The 27,519-nt window shown below is 48.6% G+C and overlaps 1 protein-coding gene across 2 annotated transcripts in view; it reads right to left on the bottom strand.

The window, feature by feature from the left end:
• Positions 1-27,519, bottom strand: part of tmc3 (transmembrane channel like 3) — a 146,532-nt gene that overhangs the window by 63,581 nt on the left and 55,432 nt on the right. For both annotated transcript variants that reach the window (XM_085968870.1, XM_085968871.1), the window contains exons 11-12: positions 27,490-27,519; positions 26,822-26,900 (exon numbers count right to left, since the gene is read on the bottom strand). The exon at positions 27,490-27,519 is cut by the window's right edge and continues 80 nt beyond it. In XM_085968870.1, the coding sequence (XP_085824996.1) occupies positions 26,822-26,900; positions 27,490-27,519 (109 nt within the window). The remainder of the gene's footprint in view (positions 1-26,821; positions 26,901-27,489) is intronic.

Genomic DNA, 27,519 nt, shown 5'->3' with positions numbered 1-27,519 from the left:
TCGATGACGTGGCCACAATACGAGATCTGCTTCTGGAAAAACTCGCACTTGTGGCGATTAGCTCGTAGCTCATATTTCTTTAATCTGGTGAGCACCTTCTCCAAGTTGGCGAGGTGATCACTGTCATTTTCGCCCGTGACCAGGATGTCGTCCAAATAACACTGGGTCCCTGGAATCCCTTGCAGGACTTGATCCATCGCCCTTTGCCAAATAGCCGGATCGATGCTGTAGTGTATGTACCCGTCTACCTTTAAGAGAACTATTGTATGTAACCGTTCACCTTTAAGAGAACTACTTTAGGTGTGGCACTACTTGTTTGGCTTCTGTATACTGTAATACCGACGGTGACCACACCGGTATATAAGTGTTGTGGCATGATTCCTTGGGCAGATTCACCCTGACCTTCGAATAGTAAAGACCTGTTTGTTTGTTATTCCTGAAGTCTGTGTCGTTATTAACTGTACAACCCACAGACTTTACAGTGGTGACGAGTCCGATCGTACCCTGCGGCAAGACTACCAAAGCAACTAAAGAGCGTCGAAGAGAGGCAACCGCCCTCGTCGTTCTGCTGGAAGAAAGCACGAGGCTGCAGCAATAGAAAGGAGGAAGACTTTAGCAACAAAAGCTTCCATCAGCAACAGGCACTGACTACCCTTCTACCACGGTGCGGAGTGAGCCGATCAGCAGGAAACAAGGCGGCCGCGGAGACTGTGAGTAGGGGAAAGTGTAACGAAATCCGGAGGATAAGGGCTGTGCACTCGACCACGGTCGAGGGGGAGCAGAGCTGGTCAGGAAGGCGGGTCCAACGGCGTCGTGAGATAGCCGGACCGCGATCGGCGGGAAAAGCCGGGCAGCGACCGAAGCCACGAAGCGCTGGGACCGGGAGCAGGCGCGGGAAGAGAGAAACTCAGCCGCAGCCGGGGAGGGAAGCACCGGACTGCGTGAGGGCTGGGAGGCGAACGGGAGCCGGGCGTGTGGGAGAGGCAGAGCCGACCAAAGGAGGCTGCACGAGAGCCAGTCCAGCGGCTGAACTGTTCTCCACCAACGGGGTACCCAGCGCCGGTAGAGCCGAACGTGGGGGAGAGAGAGACAGAGCCGAGCAAGGGGAGAGAGACTGCGCGAGAGCCAGTCCAGCGGCTGAACTGTTCTCCATGAACGGGGTACCCAGCGCCGGTAGAGCCATGCGAGCGGGAGAGAAAGACAGAGCCGAGTAAGGGGAGCTGTGCGGAAGCCAGCCCAGCGGCTGAACCTGTCCGCTGTGGGGAAAGCGTACCCCTCCCACCAGGGAAGAAACGCGGGAAGCCGCCATTAGGCGGAGAAGACGACAGACGCGGGAGACCGCCATTGAAGGGGCGGGGAGAGAAGGAAAGAGCGGGAAACCGCCATTTTCGCGGGAAAAACCGCCATCTTAGAAATAAATAAATAATAAATAAGAATTTAAAGAAATACTTGTGCTGCTCCCAAGGAAAGGAAGATGCCTAAGCGAGGGAATATTAACGATTTTAATTCTGAGATAGAAGACTGGGCCACGTACGTGGAACGCATCGAGATCTATTGTGAAGCCAACAAAATAGAGGAAGACGACAAAGCGATAACATTGCTAAACTCAATGGGCGCAAAGACATACGGGCTCTTGAAGCATCTACTAGCGCCAGCTAAACCGGCGGATAAGACTTTCGAAGGGATTGTGGCTGTTCTGAAGGACCACTTGAACCCCACACCGTTGATGTTGGCTGAACGATTCAAATTCTATGCAAGAACACAACGGAAAGACGAAAGCAACGCGGAATATTCGGTCGAACTGCGTAGGCTAGCGAAATGCTGCCAGTTCGGAGGGAATCTGACAGAGGCACTGCGAGACAAGTTCGTATGCGGATTGTCCAAGGAAGGGACACAAAAGCGACTACTCGAAGAGAACGACCTCATACTTGACAGGGCTGTCCTTATAGCCGCATCGCACGAAGCCGCAGCGAAAGGAACGGCGGAAATGCAGCTAAAGGCGGCGGCACTCGGGGTGGACCAAATTACCTCAAGTACAACAAAATGCTATCGTTGTGGGAAGACAACACACGACCAGAATCAATGCTGGTTTAAGAACCAAGAATGTAGGAAATGTGGCAAACTGGGTCACATCGCTAAGGTATGCCGGTCAGGGAAGAAGACCAACAACCAAAGGAAGCCACCACAAGAAAAGTACAACAAGGTACACAAGGTGGCTGAGAAGAGTTCAGACAAACAGAATTCAGACTCAGACCCAAACAGCCAGGAGCTGGGTAGTCTGAGAATTCACAATGTGAGTAAGGAAGCTGACCTACAAACTATCTGGGTCATACTAAAAATAGCTGGAGTCCAAGTAAGAATGGAGTTGGACACTGGATCAGCTCTATCAGTCATAAATCGAAGGGACTACCACCGGCTATTCTCTCACATACCCTTAAGAAATACCAAGTTCGTATTGCAGACATACACGGGGCATAAGGTATACCCCATGGGGAAGATAAGAGTCAAGGTGAGAGATAGGGGTAAAGAACACCCAAGAATGAACTTGTACGTATTATCTGAGGGAGGACCACCACTTCTAGGATGAGAGTGGATCAAGAAAATAGACATGGAATGGCACTATCTAAAAGCCATAATGAGTGAGGACTCGGTGCAAGCTATCAGCTCAGATTCTGAAACGGATGACGATAAGACCAACTCAAATATGGAAGACAAGGCTAAAATGAACTTGCCGACTATGGTGGAGAAAACGAAGACATGCATAAAGGCTTATGGTACCGAGAAGAATAAAGCTTCAGAGCAGAACTCCAGTTTGACAGAGAATTCTGAGCCTGTTCAAGTTAAGGACTTATCCACGACGGAAGAACACCGAACTCGGACTCAAACTTATTTCAAAGTACGACAACAATTAGAACAGTTAAGTTACCGTCTCGTACAAGAGATGAAAACAATGGAAAAGTTCTGGGACACCGAATGGGAGAACCTGGAAAGACAGCAGAGGCAGCTAGCTCAAGCAAAGAGCGACCATAGAGCCATCGTGACCAATTACCGATCACATCTCCCTTATGATGTTCAGGAGTTAGAATATTTGCATGATCTAGAGATACAGCATAAAGGCAAACCACGCTACACTGAGGATTTTGTTCTGCAATTGGAGACGGAGCTAGTGCAAGCAAGGTTAAGAGAAGCTGAATCACAGTGTGCACTTAAAGATATGCAGAAAAAAACCTTGAACATGGAAAAAAGAAACGCTTCTTTACCTGATGTGAATAATGTGGCCATGTTGCAAGAGGAGCTTATAGGGGCGAAACTGAAAGAAGCTAAGCAAAGGATGTTGGAACTTGAAACACAGAACCAAATCAGCAGTAACCAGCTATGTCGAGCAGAGAAGGAGTGCTATGGTCTACATGAGAAGGTGCAATGTCTCTCAGCCCAGAATAAGGGACTACTCACTCAGTTAAATGAAAGTAATCGGAAAATGGCTGAGATAGACTGCAGGAATAAAGAAGATTTGATGGCAGTGAGACTTCGAGAGGCAGATAGCATAGCAGCCTTGGCTGAACTCCAACAGGAAATTGCGAAAGAAGCAAATGAAGAGGAATCTTCAGGAAGCCAGGATGTTATTCCAGTTCTTCTCTACGACTCCTTACAAGCAGAGTGTGAGAAGTTGAAAGAACAGTATGAACAGGCCCAGGCTACAATTCTGGAGGGGGTTAACTTGGCAACCTCCGAAAAGCTAGTTTCAGTAGAAGCATATGAACAACTAAAGGTTGAACATGAGCAAGAAGTCCAAAGGCTGCAGGAAATTCTTGATGAGCTCAAGGCCAAGACAGACTCATTGGTAGAAGTTCCATCCATAGATGAGAAATTAGAGGTGAAAGACATGGCAGAACATGAAAGACAAGATGTCCAAGAACTCATAAAAATATTGAAGGAAACCCAAGACAAATATGAGGCGGCAATGTCCGAGGTTCAACAACTTGAAGAACAGATTCAACTGGGAATCCTTTCAGTGGAAGAAAAGGAAACTGTAAGAAACACAGAGACTGTAAGAATGGTCCCTGAACATGAGCTAGAGAGCATCAGGGCGCAACTTTTCCGAGCGCTGAAAGCCAAAGTACAAGAGGAACAGAAGGTGGAAGCATTGGAGGAAAAGGTGGATGAAATGGAGAAGACTCTGATCCACAGTGTTCCCGTGGAAGAGTTAACGGTCAGTCAACTCCTTCATATTATGAGGGAAAAGACTCTGCAATGGGAACAATCTGAACACGAGCTTCAATCTTCAACGGGAAGGAGTTCGGAGCTCTCAAAAGTTTGGGAAATAGCTGAGGTTGCAAAACAGACTTTACTGGGATGCCAAAAGTACGCTGAATCGCGTCTATGTGAACAACAGAATGTTGAAACAGCTGCTCCAGTAGAAGGATTGAATAGCCCGATCAATCAATCCCCGAGGGAAGGGGAAGTATTGAAATCATAAATGAGGTCATTAGTGAAGGATTTGCAGGAAACCCAGGAAGAGCGGGATGAAGATGAATGCATGAAGAAGTCTTTTCAAGAAAGATGTCTAGGGAAGGAACCACAGTCAGCTAACGTCCAGATGGGTAAGGAGGAAGTAGAAGGCCCTCTCGCTGGCTTAACTCAGGACGAACCCGAATATTACCATGACCTGTTGAGTGACACTGAATATTACGAGGATGTGGTCTGCCCAGTTTGTGATGAAAACTCCCAAAGTGCCGAAATCAGGATGAAGCACTTAAAGTCGAAGGAACATAGAGAGTTGGTGGCGCTACAGCTGGCAGCTGATAAGGGAGCCCCGAGAGTCTCCAAAAAAGCAGAAAAGAAAAAGAAGAAGCAGAAGATGATAACTATCGCAAATATTATCACTTCTACCAGATCATGCGTGGACCCTACGAAAGGAGTTAAATCAGTTGGGAAGTAGGAAAATATCAAGGCAACCCAGTTGTTGTAAAAGTCAGCACTGCTGGTTCAGCAGGACGAAAGTTCAAGCTGTTACGTCAAGAAAAGGATATGGAGGAGTCACGCTAGCAATGTGAACCATCTACACCAAAGAGATGTTGTTCGGACCGAGTCAAGATCAGAGACTGAATCTGTGAACTGTTCCCGCAGAGACTGAACCTGTGAACTGTTTCCCACCGAGACTATGTCTGTAAATTGTTTTATATGAAGTTGAAGATATGTTATGTTTAATGGGGACTCTGTATGTAATAAGCTAAAAAGGGAGGATTGTAGTGTATGTACCCGTCTACCTTTAAGAGAACTATTGTATGTAACCGTTCACCTTTAAGAGAACTACTTTAGGTGTGGCACTACTTGTTTGGCTTCTGTATACTGTAATACCGACGGTGACCACACCGGTATATAAGTGTTGTGGCATGATTCCTTGGGCAGATTCGCCCTGACCTTCGAATAGTAAAGACCTGTTTGTTTGTTATTCCTGAAGTCTGTGTCGTTATTAACTGTACAACCCACAGACTTTACAGATGCTACCCCGAACACCAGCCGGTTGTATTGATAAAGACCTTTATGAGTGTTAATCGTAAGGTATTGTTTCGAGGCTTCTTCTACCTCCATTTGCAAGTACGCCTGGGCTAGATCAATTTTGGTGAAGCGTTTACCTCCAGATAGTGAGGTGAAAATATCCTCAATTCGTGGAAGCGGATATTGTACCGTGTGGAGGACTGGGTTCACTGTCACCTTAAAATCCCCACAGATGCGGACCTTCTTTGGTTCCCCAGGCGTATTACTCAACGACCTCTTCATTACAGGAACGATGGGTGTAGCCCACTCGCTCCAGTCTACTTTGGACAGTACTCCTGAACGTTCCAACCCTTCCAGCTCTGCTTCAACAGCTGGTCTGATCGCATAAGGCACTGGTCTGGCCTTAAGAAACTTTGGGCTTGCATTTTCCTCTATTTTAATCATTGCTGTTATGCCTTTTAGTGTTCCGAGTCCCTCCTGGAACACTTCTTTTGCATCAGTTAGCATTTTTGACAGTCGTCCAAGTGTGACGTCGTCATCCTTTTTGGCCTCAACCTTCAGTGCCTGTATGGAATGCCAATCTAATTGTATCTTCCGGATCCATTCACGTCCTAGCAGTGGTGGTCCTCCATCTGGCAATACATATATATCCATTTTAGGTATTTCCTGGCATTTATATATCACTTTCACCCTTATTTTTCCTTTGGGGTAGACTTTTTGCCCTGTGTACGTCTTCAAGACAATCTCTGTAGCTTTCAAGGGTATATGTGAAAATAGCCGCTTGTAGTCCCTTTGGTTTATGACTGTTAGGGCTGATCCTGTGTCCAATTCCATTTTCACTTGGACTCCGTCTATCTTGAGTGTAACCCAAATAGTCTGGTGATCCTCCATTTTGGTTACCTTATGTAGTTTCAGACAACCCAGCTCCTTGCTTCCGGAGTCTGTGTCACTTTTCTGTTCGTCTGAACTACTGTCCATCACCTGGTGTACCTTTTTGTACTTCTCCTGTGGAGATTTCTTACTGTTGGTTTTCTTCCCAGACCTGCAGACTCTTGCTATGTGTCCTGCTTTTCCACACTGTCTGCACACTTGGTCCTTGAACCAACAATCCTTCTGGTCATGTGTTGTTCTGCCGCAGCGATAGCACTTCCCTGTTCCATAGGACATTTCATTGGTGCCATATTCTTGTGGTCTCCGTTGTATTTCTGCAGCACCCCTTGCGGCTGCTTCGTGTGATACTGCCATACTGAAAGCCTTGTCCAGCGTAAGATCCTTTTCTGATAGAAGCCGTTTCTGGGTTCCTTCACTTTGCAGCCCACACACAAATTTGTCCCTTAACGTATCTGCTAGTCCCGCTCCAAACTGGCAGTGTTTCGATAGCTTGCGCAGTTCCGTTAGGTACTCAGCAATGCTTTCATCTTTGTGTTGGTTCCTTTTATGGAACTTAAATCATTCTGCTATCAGCAGCGGTGTGGGGTTTAAGTGGTCCTGTAGGATTTCTACTATGCTTTCGAAATTCTTATTCACAGGCTTCTCTGGGGTTATTAGGTTTCGCAGTAACCCATAAGTTTTTGCACCCATGGAATTTAACAAAACCAGTGCTTTCCTAGCATCTGGCACTTCATTCGCCCTGCAGTACACCTCAATACGTTCCACATATGTCGCCCAATCTTCGACTTCATTGTTGAACGTAGAGATACTGCCACTCTTCGGCATCCCTGGGTGTGATTTAACTGTCAAAAATGGTGTCTCCCGCGCTTCCCCTTCTTCTCCGCTGGCACAAAATGGCGTCTCCTGTGCTTTCCTTCCTTCCTGCGCTCGCCCTTCTTCTCCGCTGCGGCTTCTAAAAATGGCGTCTCCTGCGCTCTTCCTTCTTCTCCGCGGCTCAATGTTCAGCCCTTGAGCCCTGGCTGTGCTCTGCGCGTTCTTTTCTTTTTTTTTTTTATGCGCCGTTCCCGTTTCCGCCGCTCGTTCCTGAACCCGGCTGTTGCTTTACCCTCTCTCTCTCCGTTTTGTTTATCCTCGACGCCGCTCGGTTTTCAACCCCCGGCTGCGCCCTGTGCACTTCTCCCTCTGTCTTACCCTGTCGACGCTGCTCGAGTTTCTCTCCGCCGTCGGTCAGCTCCAGCCGCCGCTGTCCGGGAAGGGTCTGTGCTGTACCTGTCGTCAGTCTATTGCTGATCGTCGTGGCTGGGGAACCAAGCCCGGCTCTCCACAGCCTCCCCTGCGATGTTCACTCTCTGCCGGACGACTGGGCGGTTGCTCGTGGTCGACGCCCGTGTTTCTGGCCTCGACTTCCTTCCACCGCCCTCCCGGAGCGAATCCTCGAAGGGAAATGCGGAGTTGTAGGTAGATTCGAATCGACACTCGTCGCCACTGTTAGATCCGTGATTTTGAGAGTATGATGTTTTTCAATAACCACACGGATGCTGTAACTTAACAATCAACAGGTATTTACTGGAGTAGGGTAGTCTCAAGACTGGGGTACAGAGGCATGCTCAAGGCTTCTATACAGGTGTGGTCACTGCCGGTACTACAGCTTACAGGAGCTGTAAAAGTAGTTTTCTCTTAAAGGTACATACACTACAGTGGCTTTGCCAGGATAGCGGAATTCCCCATGGCGTAGGGCGCCATTGACTGCACCCAAGTGGCTTTGCGGGCACCACATATAATCCTGAGATCTTCCATAACCGCAAAGGCTACCACTGACTTAATGTCCAGTTAGTGTGTGACCACAAACCACGAATCCTCAATGTGAATGCCCACTATCCTGGCAACAGCCATGATGCTTTCATCCTGTGCCAGACCAGTGTGCCAGCACTCTTCCAGCCACCACGTCAAGCTCGCGGCTGGCTGGTCGGAGACAAGGACTATCCACTCTCCACCTGGCTCATGACTCCCCTCCGCATCCCCAACACATGTGCCCAGCAATCATATAATGAGAGCCATGCTGCCACCAGGAACATCATCGAGCAGACCATCAGGGTGCTCAAGCAACAGTTCTGCCGCCTTGACCACTCGGGAGGAACCCTCCAGTACTCAATGGAGCGGGTGTCCCATTTCGTCGTGGTGTGCTGCATGCTCCACAATCTGGCCATCAGGAGGGCCCAGCCCTTGCCAGCAGGGATTGCAGGACCACCTCAGGAGGAGGACGAGGAGGAATAGGAGTGAGGGAGGAGGCAGCCACTCAATCAGCCTTCCGGAAGGACGATCCGTGACTGCCTCATCAGACTGCGGTTCCAGGAAATTAAACCCCAGATCCCTGTTGCTCACCACATCCCCATCATTCCATCCCTGTCGCAGACCATGCACAGCGCACAGTTGAAATGACAGTACAACATTATCCGAAGTTAATTAATAAATTTATCAATAAGCAGTGAACATATCTTTACAAAAACAATATTTTCTATTCACCCTTGTGCAATCCCTCAGTGCCTCTCGTTACTGTGCCTTTGCCTACTCTAGTGCTCTATGAAGTGTTGGCCCAGTGGCTGCAGCAGGGCTGGTGGAAGGCTGCTGAGTGTCCGTGCGGGAGACTTCAGACGGCCTTGCAGGACGCCCTCCACCAGCTCTGGGCCTGGAAGGCCCGGCTGTAGGCTGCACCACCTCAGCATAGGCGGCAGCAGTCTGGGCTGGCTGGATGACAGGATTCGAGTACAGGAGCAAGGATGTCTTGCTGCAGTTGTACAGGGCCTTGGGAGTGGGAGCAGGAATGCTGTCATCCTGAGAGAGGACAGCAGCTTCCTGCTCCACTGACCCACTGCCACTCCCCCAGGGCAGCACCTCAGCATCCCTAGCAATCTGTTGCAGCACAGATTGCTGGCGTGCTGCAACACCGTGAAAGCCCCGGTCGACGGGGGTAGACCCAGCCACGATGGTAGCAGTCAGAGCTTGTGTGGCATCAAGCTGAGACTGCATGAGAGCAGTCTGAGATTGGATGCCACCAACCAAAGACTGCATTACAGCACTAAGACGTTGCGTCGCTTCCGCCTGTGCTGCAATGGAAGCTGCCCCATGCAGCATCAGGTCTGGGTCGCCACGGTCTCTCTGGGAGTCTACCATCCTTTGCAGACTGGAAATGATGGGCTCCATGGTGTGTGCAGAGTGTTGTGCAATGTTGGAGATGGACCCTTCCCCGCTCCTTATCATTGCCGACAGGCTCTCGGGCACTCTTGCCATTGCACCTATGATCTCCGTGTGCATGCCCATCACCCTTCTTCTAAAGGCCTCCCCATCGAGGTCCTCATCTGAGTTCTGTGCAGCAGAACTCGCGCAAACTCACCCTCTGGGGAGCTGGCCCCCGAGCTACCCTTTCCCCCTGACCTTGCTGCAGCCCACTCGTCCCCGGTGCCTCACCCTGCGCCGATCCCGCTACTATACTAGCCTCTAAAGAATGCGTAGTGCCAGTATCTGAGCTGGTGCCTGCGGGTGAGACATGCAGTGATGCGATGTGTTCTTCCTCCTCCACTTCTCCCGCCTCGCTCTCCACAGTGCCCTCAGGGACAGGCTGCTCAGGTGCTTGCTGATTATCTGAAAGCATAAGGGCACAAGAGTTGGGTTAAGGTGATGGGAGGGGGGCAGGAAGGGAGAAATGCATGCAAACAGCATGATTAGCTGGAAAGTGCAAAAGGCTTGTGGGATGAGGGGGAAGTGGGATGTGAGAAGGAGTAGGGTTGAACATACTGTTGTCGTCCCCAAGGGGGTCAATGTCACCGGTGGCCACGGTGCCCACCACCTGGCGCCCAATAATCTCCAGCGCTCTATTTTACAGCGCAGACAGTGGTTGGGTGTTGGTTTGTCCCCCTCCTGTGTGCTCCTGCTCCCTCCTGTTGTGAGCCACCTTGGCCTGCAAAAGAAAGTGTGTGAGTGAGTGTGGAGCAATGTGTTTGGGTGATGTGCCTGCCACAGTTGAATAGCTGTCATTGTGTGCAAGGTGTGAGATATGGGTATGAATGTTGGTAGGTACAGATTATAGGTGGGTGAGTGCTGGGGGTGTGGTGCATTGGTCAGTGTGTGCAGACTGTGGTTCAGACGGCGGTTTTTAACATTTGTTGAGGCATTGACTCACCCTGACTGTAAAGTCTGTGGGTTGTTTAGTTAATTAATACACAGACTCCAAGAGTAACTTAAAACAGGACTTTACTATTCGAAGGTCAGGGCGAATCTGCTCAATACTTCCTGACACAGCACTTATATACCGGTGTGGTCACCGTCGGTATTACAGTATACAGAAGCCAACAAAGTAGTGCAACACCTAAAGTAGTTCTCTTAAAGGTAGACGGGTACATACACTACAATCCTCCCTTTTTAGCTTACAACATACTGATTTCCCATTAAACATACATTATAACATATATACAACTTTATGCAAGACAGTTCACAGATTCAGTCTCTCTGGAGGTTTCCGGACTCTGTCCGGATAACGCCTCGGTGGTGTCGTAACTTCCGGCGGGGTAGTAGGTGCTTCTGGCAAGGTCGATTCGGCTTGAAGGACAGTGTCAGGTTCATCTGATTCCAGTATTACCAGATCGGAGGTAGGTGTTCTGGGTATCTCTGTCTCAACATTAACCGTGTAAGGTGGTGGAGTAGGTTGGCCATTTGTGGCTGACCCTATGATCTGGTCAACATGGCGCCTTATTATACTGTCCCCAATGTCCACCGTATACATCAACGGCCCTAGCCTTTTTCCGATAGTTCCAGGCTGCCATTTCTCGGTACGGTAGTCCCGGGCCAAAACTTGTTGACCTATCTGAAAAGATCTAGTTGGCCTTTCATTCATGCCCTGGAATTGCCGGTTCTCTACGTCCCTTCTGACGTTTGGCTTAAGCAAATCCAGCCGGCATCTTAGTCGTCTATTAAAAAACATCATGGCGGGAGTTTGATTTGTGACCGCATGTGTTGCATTCCTGTACACCAACAAGAAGCTATCCACCTTATGTTGTAAGTTAATGGCTTCATTACCCATGGCCTTTATGGCCTTCTTGAAGGTCTGGACAAACCTTTCAGCCAATCCATTGGAGGCGGGATGGTATGGGGCTGACGTGTAGTGCTTAACCCCATTGCTCTTTAAGAATTTCTTGAATTCTTCGGACACAAATTGCGGTCCATTATCAGAACAGATCTGTTCCGGCAGCCCATTCCTAGCAAACATGGTCCTTAACACTGTGATGGTTTTTTCCGTGGTGGTGGTGGACATCTTTATTACCTCCGGCCACTTGGAGTGTGCATCCACCGCTATTAGAAACATTGAGTCCATAAATGGACCAGCAAAGTCGATATGTACCCTTTGCCAAGGAGATGAGGGCCACTCCCATGGATGCAGAGGAGCCTGTGGTGGCGCGTTTTGGACCTTCTGGCATCCTAGACAGCTCTTAGTGATTTCTTCGATGTCCCCATCAATGCCTGGCCACCACACAAACGCTCTTGCTAGGTTCTTCATTTTCACTCCACCCAGATGTCCCTCGTGCAGCTCCTTTAACACCTTCTGTTGAAGTTTGGGTGGAATCACCACTCTAGATCCACACATCAGGGTTCCTCGACACACTGACAGCTGTTCTTTTCTCTGCGAAAATGCTGGCAGCGTTGGTTCGCCCTGTGCTGGCCATCCCTCCACCGTTAAATCATAGACTCGTGAGAGAGTCGGGTCATTTCTTGTTTCGTTTTCGATCATCGAATTTGTTACTGGTAGACATTCCACTATGGATGAGTGGAACATCTCTACCGGGTCCACTGTAGTCGCTTCTTCTACTATCGGCAATGGCAAGCACGATAACCCATCAGCATTTCCATGCTGTTTGGACCTTTTGTATTCGATGTCATATTGGTGTGCCCCAAGTAACACGGGCCACCTCTGTAACCTTTGCGCTGTCATGGTGGAAACGGCCTTGTTAGGGTTGAATATGGACACCAACGGCTGGTGGTCTGTCAGTAATGTAAACTTCTTACCCTCCAGGTAATGATTGAATTTCTTTACGCCCCACACAAGGCTGAGGGCCTCCCTATCTATTTGAGCATAATTTCGCTCCGCGGAGGTCAATGATCGGGACGCGAATGCCACTGGCCTTTCCGAGCCATTTGGTAACTTGTGTGAAACTACTGCTCCAATTCCATAGGGGGAAGCATCACAAGCTAGACGAAGAGGTAACGTTGGGTTGAAATGAGCCAACACTTCTTCAGAGGTAATCAACGCCTTGCTTCTGCGAAAGGCTTTTTTACATTCCTCACTCCACTTCCATGGTACTTCTTTCCGCAACAGAGCATTCAGCGGATGCAGCACCGTGGATAGATTCGGCAGAAACTTGTGATAATAATTAATCAACCCCAAGAATGATCTTAACTGTGATACGTTTTCCGGAGCGGGGGCCTTCACGACAGCTTCTATCTTGTCAGGTGACTTGTGCAGCCCCTCTCGGTCAATGACATGACCGCAGTACGAGATCCGTTTTTGGAAGAACTCACATTTCTTGCGATTAACTCGAAGGCCATATTCCTTCAACCAAGTGAGCACCAGTTTCAAATTTGTGAGGTGTTCTTCCTCGTCTTCTCCCGTAATCAGGATATCGTCTAAGTAACACTGCGTGCTTGGAATTCCTTGTAATACCTGCTCCATGGCCCTCTGCCAAATTGCTGGAGCCGAAGCTACCCCAAAAACCAGTCTATTATAACGATACAAGCCTCTGTGTGTGTTGATGGTGAGGTACTGACGCGACTCTTCCTCGACTTCCATTTGTAAGTATGCCTGTGCCAGGTCTATCTTGGTGAAGTGTTTCCCTCCAGCCAACGAAGCAAAGATATCTTCAATCCGCGGAAGCGGGTATTGTACCGTGTGAAGCACCGGATTCACTGTGATCTTGATGTCTCCGCAGATGCGGACCTTCCCCGGTCCCCCTGGCTTGTTACTTGGTGAAGACTTCATGACGGGAACAATGGGTGTGGCCCACTCACTCCAGTCCACTTTTGACAGTACCCCTGATCGTTCAAGTTCTTCCAGTTCTGCCCCCACAGCAGGTCGTATCGCGTAAGGTACCGATCTGGCTTTGAAAAATTTTGGGCTTGCATGTTCTGCAATCTTAACCTTTGCTTTAATTCCTCGCAGTGTTCCCAGTCCTTGCTGGAATACCTCTTTAGCTTCGTCTAATATTCTGGACAACCGTTCAGGTTTGGCATCTTCCTTTCCGGAATCTACCGTCATGGTGTTTAGTGAATGCCAGTCTATCTTTATTTTCCTGATCCACTCCCGTCCCAGAAGTGGTGGACCTCCCTCAGGGAACACATACAGGTCCATCCTTTGGTGCTCTTTGTCCTTGTATCTCACCTTGACTTCTATCTTTCCGATGGGGTATACTTTGTGCCCCGTGTATGTCTTCAATACTAGTTCCGTATCCCGTAGGGGAATATGCTTGAATAACTTTTTATAATCATGCTTATTCATGACCGTCAACGCCGATCCGGTGTCCACTTCCATTTTCACTTGGACTTTTGCAATCTGTAGTGTGATCCAGATAGCTTGTCGGTCAGCTTCATTACTCACATTGTGAATTCTCAGACTATCCAGTTCCTTGCAGTTGGAGTGTGAGTCCGAATTCTGTTCTTCCGGACTCTTCCTAGTCACCTCATGTACCTTCCTGTACCTCTTTTGTGGTGACTCATTATTGTTGGTCTTCTTCCCTGACCGGCATACCTTAGCTATGTGACCGAGCTTGCCACATTTCCTACATTCCTGGTTTTTAAACCAGCATTGGTTCTGGTCGTGTGTTGTCTTCCCACAACGATAGCATTTCGTTGTACCCGAAGTAATTTGCTGCACCCTGAGTGCCGCTGCCTTTAGCTGCATTTCCGCCGTTCCTTTCGCTGCGGCTTCGTTCGATGCAGCAATAAGGACAGCCTTCTCAAGTGTAAGATCGTTCTCTTCGAGCAGTCGTTTTTGTGTTTCTTCCTTCGACATTCCGCACACGAATTTGTCTCGCAACGCCTCTGTCAGATTCCCTCCAAACTGGCAGTGTTTCGCTAGTCTACGCAGTTCGACCAAGTATTCTGCGTTGCTTTCGTCTTTCCTTTGCGTTCTCGCATAGAATTTGAATCGTTCCGCCAACATCAACGGTGTGGGGTTCAAGTGATCCTTCAGAACAGTCACAATATCATCGAAAGTCTGATCCGCCGGTTTAGCTGGTGCTAGTAGATGCTTCAAGAGCTCGTATGTCTTCGCGCCCATCGAGTTTAGCAAGGTTATAGCTTTGTCATCTTCTTCTATTTTATTGGCCTCACAATAGATCTCAATGCGTTCTACATACGTGGCCCAGTCTTCTACCTCGGAATTAAAATCGTTGATGTTACCACGCTTAGGCATCTTCCTCTCTTCCTGATAACACCACGAATTATTTCTTTAAAATTTTTTTTTTTTTCCAAGATGGCGGTTCCCACGAAAATGGCGGTTTCCCGCGCTTATCTTCTCTCCCCGCCCACTTCAATGGCGGTTCCCCGCTTCTGTCTTCTTCTCCGCCTAATGGCGGCTTCCCGCGTTTCTTCCCCTGGCGGGAGGGGTACACTTTCCCCACGGGCGACGGCCGCTGGCTTTCAGGTTCACAGCCTGCGCGTCGGCTTCAGTGCTTTCCCTTTTCTCGGCAGGGCAACCGGCGCTGGGTACACCCCGTTGACGGCGAACTGTTTCAGCCGCTGGGCTGGCTCTCGCTCAGTTCCCCTTGCTCGGGCTCTGTCTCTCTCCCGCTCGCTCGGCTCCCAATCGCGCCTCCCAGCCCTCTCGCAGTCCGGTGCTTCCCTCCCCGGCTGCGGCTGAGTTTTTATATCTTCCCGCGCCTACGCTCCCGGTCGCAGCGCTTCGTGGCTTCGGTCGCTGCCCGGCCTTTTTCGACGGTCGCGGTCTAGCTGTCTCACGACGCCGTTGCGTCCCCAGCCTGTCTGTACCGCGGCTTCCTTGCTCCACGCTGCCCCAGTCTCAGCGCCTCTGGGCCCGACTTCTGTCCGGCTCCTTTCCCCCTCGACCGTGGTCGAGTGCACCGCCCTTATCCTCCGGTTATTCTTTTTACTTTTCCCTTACTCACAGTCACCGTGGCCGCCTTGCTTCTCGTGCTGATCGGCTCACTCCTCACCGTGGCAGAAGGGACAGTCAGTGCCTGTTGCTGATGGAAGTCTTTGTCTCTGAATTCTTCCTCCTTTCCCGCTCTGCAGACTCGAGTTTTCTCCCAGCAGAATGACGAGGGCGGTTACCTCTTCTCGACGCTCGTTAACTGCTTCGGAATTATTGTTGCCGCAGGGTACGATCGGACTCGTCGCCACTGTAAAGTCTGTGGGTTGTTTAGTTAATTAATACACAGACTCCAAGAGTAACCTAAAACAGGACTTTACTATTCGAAGGTCAGGGCGAATCTGCTCAATACTTCCTGACACAGCACTTATATACCGGTGTGGTCACCGTCGGTATTACAGTATACAGAAGCCAACAAAGTAGTGCAACACCTAAAGTAGTTCTCTTAAAGGTAGACGGGTACATACACTACACTGACCACCCGAGTAAGATCATAAAATTTCTTCCTGCAACGTGCGTGGGTCCTGGGGACCACAGTGCTGCCCAAGACCTGATGGGCAACCTCACTCCACATGGCACGGAAGACTTGCGGCGAGGGCCTCCTGCCACTTGCTGGGTAGAGCACCGCCCTCCGTCTCTCCACAGCGGACACCAACTCCTCCAATGCTTGGTCTGAAAATCTGCGGGCTCTCCCCCGGGGCGTGGATCTGCCAGCGCGACACCTATTTGAGTTGTCAGGCTCCTTGGGCTTGGCCTGCTCCTGCTTGCTGACACAGGTTCACAGCCAGCAATGCCGAGAATGAGGTTCTGCAGCATCAATGAACGGCCCCTTTAAGAACTGGAAAGAGCCTGTGACAATGATTAGACTGCACCTGATATTGGTCAGCGCTTTGAGTGTAGCGCCACTGAGCTAGGCCGTTAGCACTTGATTTAGTGCTCCCATCCTTTCTTTGAGTGATGACGATGAATTTTGCATGCAGCGAGATTCATTAGCGCCTGGCACTAAATCTCAAACTTTTCCAAAGTTAGCGCCTGTTAGATCCGTGATTCTGAGAGTATGCTGTTTTTAAATAACCATACAGATGCTGTAGCTTAACAATAAACAGGTATTTGCTGGAGGAGGGTAGTCTCAAGACTGGGGGTACAGAGTCATGCGCAAGGCTTATATACAGGTGTGGTCACTGCCGGTACTACAGTATACAGGAGCTGTAAAAGTAGTTCTGTCTTAAAGGCACATACACTACAATTCCTCCCCTTTTAGATTAGTAGTACCCCTAATATTCAAATAACAATTAACACTTTAACATGTACATTAAACAACAATAGTCCATTTATAGATTCAGTCTTTGGGGTGGCTTCCTGACCCTTTCGGGATAGCGCCTTTCCTGAGGTTCTTGTTCTTGGTGCAGAGGCGATTCTGACCCCTTTTCATCGGGTAGTTCATCGGGTTCCACTGCTACTGGTTCGGAGATAGATGCTACCGGTATGTCGGGTTCATCCCCAGGGACTCGAGACATGGGGATGACGCGTTCCTGTGACGCTAAGATCTGATCGACGTGGCGTCTCATAATGTTCTCCCCGACATCCACTGTGTACATTAATAGCCCCTGCCTTGTGCATATCGCTCCGGGTTGCCATTTCTCTGTTTGATAGTCACGGGCCAAGACTGGCTATCCTACATTGAAGCTCCTTGTCGGCTTCTCATTGATGTGCTGGAATTGTTTGTCCTCAATATTTCTTCGCACATTTGGTCTGAGCAAGTCCAGACGAGATCTCAACCTTCGGTTAAAGAACATCATGGCCGGGGTCTGGTTGGTAACTGCATGTGTCGCGTTTCGGTAGGCTAATAAGAAATTGTCCATCTTATGCTGTTGTGGAATTTCATCGTTGCACATGGCCTTTATCGCCTTCTTAAAGGTTTGTACGAACCTCTCAGCCAATCCATTTGTGGCTGGATGATACGGGGCGGATGTGTAATGCCTTACCCCATTCCTTCTCATAAATTTTTGAAACTCTTCGGACACAAACTGTGGTCCATTATCAGAGCAAATCTGCTCTGGCAAGCCGTTTCTGGCAAATATGGTCCGTAGGACTGCAATCGTTTTCTCTGTAGTGGTTGAGGACATTTTTATCACCTCAGGCCACTTCGAATGAGCATCCACTGCTATTAAGAACATTGAGTCCATGAATGGACCAGCAAAATCAATATGCACCCGTTGCCATGGAGAGGAGGGCCACTCCCATGGGTGTAGAGGGGCATGTGGTGGTGCATTATGGACCTTCTGGCATCCTAAGCAGCTCTTAGTTAGGTCTTCGATTTGTTGATCAATTCCCGGCCACCCTAGCAAGGCTTTTCATTTCCACTCCCCCCAGATGACCTTCATGTAGCTCATTTAGCAATCTCTCCCTTAACTTGGGTGGAATCACCACTCTGGATCCACACATCAATGTCCCCTGGCACACTGACAGCTGTTCTCTTCTGGATGAGAATGCTGGCAACAGTGAGTCGCCATGTGTTGGCCATCCCCTCACTGTCAAATCATATACCCGAGACAGCGTCGGATCATTGCGGGTCTCCTTCTCTATATTCGCGTTCGTTACTGGCAATCGTTCAATTATTGACGAATAAAATATCTCGATAGGGTCCACTGCTGGTGCTTCCTACACAGTAGGCAGTGGCAGGCGCGATAGCCCATCAGCGTTCCCATGCTGTTTCGTGCCTTTATATTCTATTTCATATTGATTCGCCCCTAGAAACAGGGACCATCTTTGTAACCGTTGTGCAGTCATCACTGGAACGCCCTTCTTAGGGTTAAAGATGGAGACAAGTGGTTGGTGGTCAGTCAGCAAGGTGAATTTCTGCCCATGCAGATAGTGGTTGAATTGTTTTACTCCCCATACTAGGCTGAGGGCCTCCCTGTCAATCTGGGCATAGTTGCGCTCGGATGAGGTTAGTGACCGAGACGCAAAGGCTACTGGCCTCTCCAACCTGTCTGGGAATTTGTGCGACAGCACCGCTCCAATACCATAGGGTGATGCATCACATGGCAAACGAATTGGTAGTGCTGGGTTGAAATGGGCCAACACCTCTTTTGATGTGATCAATTCTTTACACTTCGGGAAAGCTCGTCTACGTTCGTCATCCCACTTCCATGGTACCCCTGTTTGCAGTAGGGTGTTCAGTGGGTGTAATACCGTGGACAAATTTGGTAAGAACTTGTGGTAGTAGTTTACCAGCCCGAGGAACGACCTCAGTTGTGACACATTTTCCAGTGCTGGAGCCTTGACTACTGCCTCAATCTTTTCAGGGGACTTATGTAACCCCTCTTCATCGATGACGTGGCCACAATACGAGATCTATTTCTGGAAAAACTCGCACTTGTGGCGATTAGCTCGTAGCCCATACTCCTTTTAATCTGGTGAGCACCTTCTCCAAGTTGGCGAGGTGATCACTGTCATTTTTGCCCGTGACCAAGATGTCGTCCAAATAACACTGGGTCCCTGGAATCCCTTGCAGGACTTGATCCATTGCCCTTTTCCAGATAGCCGGAGCCGAGGCTACCCCGAACACCAGCCGGTTGTATTGATAGAGACCTTTATGAGTGTTAATCGTAAGGTATTGTTTCGAAGCTTCTTCTACCTCCATTTGCAAGTACGCCTGGGCTAGATCAATTTTGGTGAAGCGTTTACCTCCAGATAGCGAGGTGAAAATATCCTCAATTCGTGGAAGCGGATATTGTACCGTGTGAAGGACTGGGTTCACTGTCACCTTAAAATCCCTACAGATTCGGACCTTCTTTGGTTCCCCAGGCGTATTACTCAACGACCTCTTCATTACAGGAACGATGGGTGTAGCCCACTCGCTCCAGTCCACTTTTGACAGTACTCCTGAATGTTCCAACCCTTCCAGCTCTGCTTCAACAGCTGGTCTGATCGCATAAGGCACTGGTCTGGCCTTAAGAAACTTTGGGCTTGCATTTTCCTCTATTTTAATCGTTGCTGTTATGCCTTTTAGTGTTCCTAGTCCCTCCTGGAACACTTCTTTTGCGTCAGTTAGCATTTTTGACAGTCGTCCAGGTGTGACGTCGTCATCCTTTTTGGCCTCAACCTTCAATGCCTGTATGGAATGCCAATCTAATTGTATCTTCTGGATCCATTCACGTCCTAGCAGTGGTGGTCCTCCATCTGGCAATACATATATATCCATTTGAGGTATTTCCTGGCCTTTATATATCACTTTCACCCTTATTTTTCCTTTGGGGTAGACTTTTTGCCCTGTGTACGTCTTCAAGACAATCTCTGTAGCTTTCAAGGGTATATGTGAAAATAGCCGCTTGTCGTCCCTTTGGTTTATGACTGTTAGGGCTGATCCTGTGTCCAATTCCATTTTCACTTGGACTCCGTCTATCTTGAGTGTAACCCAGATAGTCTGGTGATCCTCCATTTTGGTTACCTTATGTAGTTTCAGACAACCCAGCTCCTTGCTTCCGGAGTGTGTGTCACTTTTCTGTTCGTCTGAACCACTGTCCATCACCTGGTGTACCTTTTTGTACTTCTCCTGTGGAGATTTCTTACTGTTGGTTTTCTTCCCAGACCTGCAGACTCTTACTATGTGTCCTGCTTTTCCACACTGTCTGCACACTTGGTCCTTGAACCAACAATCCTTCTGGTCATGTGTTGTTCTGCCGCAGCGATAGCACTTCCCTGTTCCATAGGACATTTCATTGGTGCCATATTCTTGCGGTCTCCATTGTATCTCTGCAGCTCCCCTTGCGGCTGCTTCGTGTGATACTGCCATACTGAAAGCCTTGTCCAGCGTAAGATCCTTTTCTGATAGAAGCCGTTTCTGGGTTCCTTCACTTTGTAGCCCACACACAAACTTGTCCCTTAACATATCTGCTAGTCCCGCTCCAAACTGGCAGTGTTTCGATAGCTTGAGCAGTTCCGTTAGGTACTCAGCATTGCTTTCGTCTTTGTGTTGGTTCCTTTTATGGAACTTAAATCGTTCTGCTATCAGCAGCGGTGTGGGGTTTAAGTGGTCCTGTAGGATTTCTACTATGCTTTCGAAATTCTTGTTCACTGGCTTCTCTGGGGTTATTAGATTTTGCAGTAACCCATAAGTTTTTGCACCCATGGAATTTAACAAAACCAGTGCTTTACTAGCATCTGGCACTTCATTCACACTGCAGTACACCTCAATGCGTTCCACATATGTCGCCCAATCTTCGACTTCATTGTCGAACGTAGAGATACTGCCACTCTTCGGCATCCCTGGGTGTGATTTAACTGTCAAAAATGGCGTCTCCCGCGCTTCCCCTTCTTCTCCGCTGGCACAAAATGGCGTATCCTGCGCTTTCCTTCCTTCCCGCGCTCGCCCTTCTTCTCCGCTGCGACTTCTAAAAATGGCGTCTCCCATGCTCTTCCTTCTTCTCCGCAGTTCAATGGCATCTCCCGCGCTCTCCCTTCTTCTCCCCGCGGACACTGTTCAGCCCTTGAGCCCTGGCTGTGCTCTGCGCGTTCTCTTTTTTTTTCTTGACGCCGCTCGGTCCTGAACCCGGCTGTTGCTTTACCCTCTCTCTCTCCGTTTTTTTTTTTTTTTTTTTTTCTCGACACCGCTCGGTTTTCAACCCCCGGCTGTGCCCTGTGCGCTTCACCCTCTGTCTTACCCCATCGACGCTGCTCGGCTTTCTCTCCGCCATCGGTCGGCTCCAGCCGCCGCTGTCCGGGAAGGGTCTGCGCTAGACCTGTCGTCAGTCTCTTGCTGATCGTCGTGGCTGGGGAACCAAGCCCGGCTCTCCACAGCCTCCCCTGCGATGTTCACTCTCTGCCGGACGACTGGGCGGTTGCTCGTGGTCGACGCCCGTGTTCCTGGCCTCAATTTTTTTGTTTTTTTGTTACACCGCCCTCCCGGAGCGAGTCCTCGAAGGGAAATGCAGAGTTGCAGGTAGATTCGAATTGACACTCGTCGCCACTGTTAGATCCGTGATTCTGAGAGTATGCTGTTTTTCAATAACCACACGGATGCTGTAACTTAACAATAAACAGGTATTTACTGGAGGAGGGTAGTCTCAAGACTGGAGGTACAGAGGCATGCACAAGGCTTATATACAGGTGTGGTCACTGCCGGTACTACAGTATACAGGAGCTGTAAAAGTAGTTCTGTCTTAAAGGCACATACACTACATCGCCCATTCCTGGGCTATAATGAATTTCTCGCCCAAAGACTTTACAGTACACCTGATCAGAAAAGGGGCCTTTAAAACAAAAGGGTCAGCTGCACTCAGAGCGGATGTGTGGGGAAATGGTGAAGAAACAGGGTTCGGAGGGACCAATGGGCCAAAGTTGAGGGTTGACAGCCTTGAGAAAGGGGGGAACAATAAAGAGATGCAGCAAGCAAGAATAGAGCAAAGTAGGAGGTAAAGTAGATATAAAATACCGAAGGAAGAAAGAGAGGAGAGCAGAGCTAGGAGGAGGTCAGCACTCTTCGAAAAGAAGGAACATTAAAGGACTTCATCAGCTGAAGCACCTTCTGCCACGTTCCTCCGTGAACATCCTTCCCTCCAGTCACACTCGAGGCTGTAATGCTGAGCGCTCCTGCCTCTTGCTAGGCAACTTGGTCCATGCACAGTTCTGATAAATGTGTTGTTTTGGTGCTGGTAATGAATTGGGAATGGGCTCAGTATAGAATCTTACAGCATAGAAGGAGGCCATTGTGCCGGCTCTTTGAACGAGCTCCCCAATTACTCCGATTCACTTGTCCTTTCTCCGTAGCCCTGCAAATTATTCCAGTTCAAATATTTATCCAATTCCCTTCTGAAAGTTATTATTGAATCTGCCTCCGCCACACTTTCAGGCAGCGCGTTCCAGATCATAACAACTCGCTGCATAAATATTTTCCACATGTCATAGAAACATAGAAGATAGGAGCAGGAGTAGGCCATTCGGCCCCTCGAGCCTGCTCCGCCATTCAATGAGATCATGGCTGATCATCCAAATTCAGTACCCTGTCCCTGCTTTCTCCCCATATCCCTTGATCCCTTTAGCCTTAAGAAATATATCCAACTCCTTCTTGAATATATTTAATGAATTGGCCTCAACTGCCTTTTGTGGTAGAGAATTCCACAGGTTCACCACTCTCTGGGTGAAGAAATTCCTCCTCATCTCAGTCCTAAATGGCTTACCCCTTATCCTTGGACTGTGACCCCTGGTTCTGGACTCCCCCACCATCGGGAACATCCTTCCTGCATCTAGTCTGTCTAGTCCTGTTAGAATTTTATAAGTTTCAATGAGATCCCCTCTCATTCTTCTAAACTCCAGCGAATATAAGCCCAATCGACCCAATCTCTCCTCATACGTCATTCCTGCTATCCCAGGTATCAGTCTGGTGAATCTTCGCTGCACTCCCTCCATGGCAAGAACATCCTTCTTCAGGTAAGGCGACCAAAACTGCACACAATACTCCAGATGTGGTCTCACCAAGGCCCTGTACAACTGCAGCAAGACATCCTTGCTCCTGTACTCGAAGCCTCTCGCTATGAAGGCCAACATACCATTTGCCTTCTTAACCGCCTGCTGCACCTGCATGCTTACCTTCAGCGACTGGTGCACAAGAACACCCAGGTCTCGTTGCACTTCCCCTTCTCCAAATCTATTGCCGTTCAGATAATAATCTGCCTTCCTGTTTTTGCCACCAAAGTGGATAACCTCGCATTTATCCACATTATACTGCATCTGCCATGCATCTGCCCAATCACCCAACCTGTCCAAATCATACTGGAGTTTCACGGCATCCTCCTCACAGCACACACGCCCACCCAGCTTTGTGTCGTCTGCAAACTTGGAGATATTACATCTAGTTCCCTCGTCTAGATCATTAATATATATTGACCCAGAAATTCGGGTCTCCACGGGTGAGTACGCGCTGGGTACTCACCTGTGGGCCCGATGGAAGTGCCGGTTTCCTGCATGCACTGCGCATGCGCGGGAAACCGGCACTTCCGTTCCTCTGAGCGAAGAGGGTCAGAGGTCGAACGCGTGCGCGGGAGAGGCTGCACGTGCACATCAAACTTAGGTTTTTTTTTTACAGGTTTTCCCGGGAGGGTAAGCCTGCAGAATTTACACATTTAAAAAGCAGGTGTAAGGCCTGCTTTTTACAAGGTAAGTGGTGAATTAATTAAAATTAAAACATTTTTTCCATAGGTTTATTATTTTTAAATACTTTAAAGCAAGGTAAGTTTATTTTTAGCCCCGTTAGAATATAAAATTATTTTTTTCACAAATTTAAATTATTGTTTAAAATAGTTATTTGATGTAATTTGTAGTTTATTTTTAAAATGTGATGTTTTTTTTAAGTTTATTTGAAGATTTGAAGATTTAGTGCTATTTTGGGGCCGTAGTATTTATAAGACTTGACAGCACTTCCTGTCAAGACTTATGAATGGAGCATTCCCTGCTCTGATTGGCTGCCCATGGCCCACGTGATCCCAGGGGACGCATCGAACTAACTGCGCCCCTGGGATACGCAAGCACTGCGCGCCGGCAGTTGGAGGAGGCCCAGGATTGGAATCCCACGCGGGCCCACAGCTCAACGGCCGGCGCACTAGGTAAGTGCAGGTCGGGGGCTTGCACCCGCGGGAAGCCCCTGACCCAAATTTCTGAGCCATTGTGAATAGCTGGGGTCCTAGCACCGATCCCTGCGGTACCCCACTAGTCACTGCCTGCCACTCGGAAAAAGATCTGTTTATTCCAACTCTTTGCTTCCTGTCTGCTAACCAGTTCTCTATCCAAGTCAGTACCTTACCCCCAATCCCATGTGCTTTAATTTTACACGCTAATCTCTTATGCAAGACCTTATCGAAAGCCTTCTGAAATGTCGCCTCTGGTTCTATTGCCAATTACCTTAAATCTGTCTCCTGTGGTTACCGACCCTTCTGCCATTGGAAACAATTTCTCCTTATTTACTCTATTGAAACCCTTCATCTGTTTGAACAGCTCTATCAAATCTCCCCTTAATCTTCTCTATTCTAAGGAGAACAACCCCAGTTTCTCCAGTTTCTCCAGATAACTGAAGTCTTTCATCCCTGGTACCATTCTGGTAAATCTCCTCTACACCCTCCCAAGACTTTGACATCCTTCCTAAAGTGTGGTGCCCAGAATTGGACACAATATTCCAGCCAGGGCCTAACCAGTGTTTAAAGGTTTAGCATAACCCCCTGGCTTTTGTACTCGGGCTCGATTTTCCAAGCCCCGTGGAGGCGGGTTTGGAGGCAGGAGTGGTGGGAAAATTGCAGAATCGGGGGGCAGGAACCCATCCCACCCCCAACCCGCCTCCATGCCAATGTCCCAGGAGGCGGGTACCCGACCTCTGCTGGGAGCTGCCTCCCCGAGGCGGGAAGGGGATTAGTGCCAGGCAGTTAACAGGCAGTCTTTTGCCTAATCCCCATTTTTAGCCCTGAAGTGTGGGCTTCCTGACGGCTCCGAACCACGCCACATTAGCGAGGCGGAGCGTCGGTCTGCAGGGGTTGGAGTGGTCGAGATGTCCGTTGTGCAGGTGAGTGATGGGTACATGTGTGCAGTGGTAAGTGTGCGAGGTAAGTGTAAAGTGTTTTAATAAGTTTTACTTACCTTTACTTTCTCCTGCAGGCTTCCTCCCTTCAGTTCTCGGGAGTCCCTCAGCTCACCGACACAGAAAGCAGAATGGCCGCTGAACTGTCAAAAGCTGCAGCCTCTGCTTTATGGTCTGGAGAGCTCTCTAAATGAGTCTGAGTAGAAGGACTCAAGTTAGGAGACAGATTGTCAGTGTTTGATAGCTTCACAGAGCTGTCAAACGCTGATTTTTCATCTGTCAAAAGCTCTTGACAGATGAAATGTCAATCGCTGACGTCACCAGTAACTAGGTGTCCCTTAACTGTCCTGCTGAGCCCGCTGGGTGGGCTTAACAATGTCAATCAAGGGAAAATGACGTGGGTTGGCCACAAGTCGATGGAGGCGGGACTACAACCCAAAAAGTGGGAGTCCCGCCTCCAAAAGTTCCCCTTTGACAAAATCGAGCCCAAATGCCTCTATTAATAAAGCCAAGGATCCCATATGCTTTTTTAAAAGCCTTCTCAACTTGTCCTGCCACCTTCAAAGACTTATGTACATACCCCAGGTCTCTCTGTTCCTGCACCCCTTTAAAATTGTACCATTTAGTTTATATTGCCGCTCCTCATCGTCCTACCAAAATGAATTATTGCACACTTCTCTGCGTTAGATTTCATCTGCCCATTTCACCAGTCTGTCTATTTCGCCAGTCTGTCTATTTCACCAGTCTATTTCTCCAGTCTGTCTATTTCACCAGTCTGTCTATTTCACCAGTCTGTCTATTTCTCCAGTCTGTCTATTTCTCCAGTCTGTCTATTTCACCAGTCTGTCTATATCGCCAGTCTGTCTATTTCACCAGTCTGTCTATTTCACCAGTCTGTCTATTTCTCCAGTCTGTCTGTGTCCTCCTGAAGTCTGTTACTATCCTCCTCACTGTTTACTACATTTCTGAGTTTCGTATCATCTGCAAACATTGAAATTATGCCCAGTATACCCAAGTCCAGGTCTTTAATGTATATCAAAAAGAGCAGTGGTCCTAATACCGGCCCCTGGGGAACACCACTGTATAATTCCCTCCAGTCTGAAAAACAACCGCTCACCACTACTCTCTGCTTTCTGTCCCTCAGCCAATTTCATATCCATGCAGCCACTGTCCCTGTAATCCCATGGGCTTCAATTTTGCTAACAAGTCCATTACATTGTACTGTATCAAACGCCCATTGAAAGTCTATATACACAATATCAACTGTACTACCCTCGCCATTACTTCATCAAAGAACTCAATCAAGTTAGTGAAACATGATTTGCCTTTAACAAATCCGTGCTGACTTTCACTTACTAACCCATATTTTTCCAAGTCCCAATTAATTTATCCCGGATTAATGCCTGTAAAGGTTTCCCCACCACCGACTGGCCTGTAGTTGCCGGGTTTATCCCTCTCCCCTTTTCTGAGCACGATGTGCTATCTAGGAGATGATCATGGATTGGGAATGGGCTCTAGTTACCTGGGAGAAGTCTCCGGAATCCTGCTCCCACTATATCCTAACACTGTGCAAAGCTGTGGTGTGGAAGGGCTGGGGGAGAATTTACGAGAGGAATGCTTTCACTTTGGTGTTGAAGTGCCACTGCGATTATCAAAGGGTTAACGCACTGCTCCCCTAGTGACAGGAAGGCGTTCTCTTAAGCTTAGATGCTTACCGCCATGCTCATACTGTTCACTTTATCGAGTAGAGCAATGATCAAACTGTAGAGATTGCCCAAGTACAGCACCAGCACCCTGCATTAAAGAGAGCGAGAGGAAGCACTGAACAAGTTGAAAGCGAAGGTAACACCATTCATCACAATCAAATCATTTCCGAAAATTACATTTTTATCGTCTAGCACCTAAAGAAAAAAATTAATTGCAATTCCAGCAAAATCTGCACGGGTTACAAGAGGGTTACAAGAAAAAATGTCAAACCACATCTTCGGATATTAGATGGTTTGAATTGTCTTAAGTTACTGCTCTATGATATTACCCAAGCCTGTTTTATTTTAAATAACATTAACAATATTTCATATAACTCTTCAGCTCCATCTCCTCTGCTAGCAGTGAGTTTCACTGAAGGTGTTTTACCTGCTCGGGTCTGAGAGTGGAGATTGTGCCATTAATGGTGCCTCAGCCTCCTGTCAGGCAGAAGGTGAATGCGAGTTCACAGCTTGCAGTGTGCCGCCAAGGCACTCACTCTCTGGTGTACATTAGCCACTAAATTAATGCCAGCAAGCAATTCATTTAGTCTTTCTCAGGAATGCTAGATGTGGACGACAGGCTGGGGGCGGGGGGGAGGGGTGGGGGGGGGGATCCGGTGGGGGAGGTGAAGCCGTACCTGGCGAGCTGGAAGCGCAGTGTGGTTCTG

The sequence above is a fragment of the Somniosus microcephalus genome, chromosome 27 (genome assembly GCF_052327205.1).
Source record: "Somniosus microcephalus isolate GS21.2 chromosome 27, FLI_Smic_1.0, whole genome shotgun sequence".
NCBI classification, from domain to species: Eukaryota; Metazoa; Chordata; class Chondrichthyes; order Squaliformes; family Somniosidae; genus Somniosus; species Somniosus microcephalus.
Note: the sequence above shows the minus strand (reverse complement) of the source record. Positions and strands in the feature narration are given on the sequence as shown.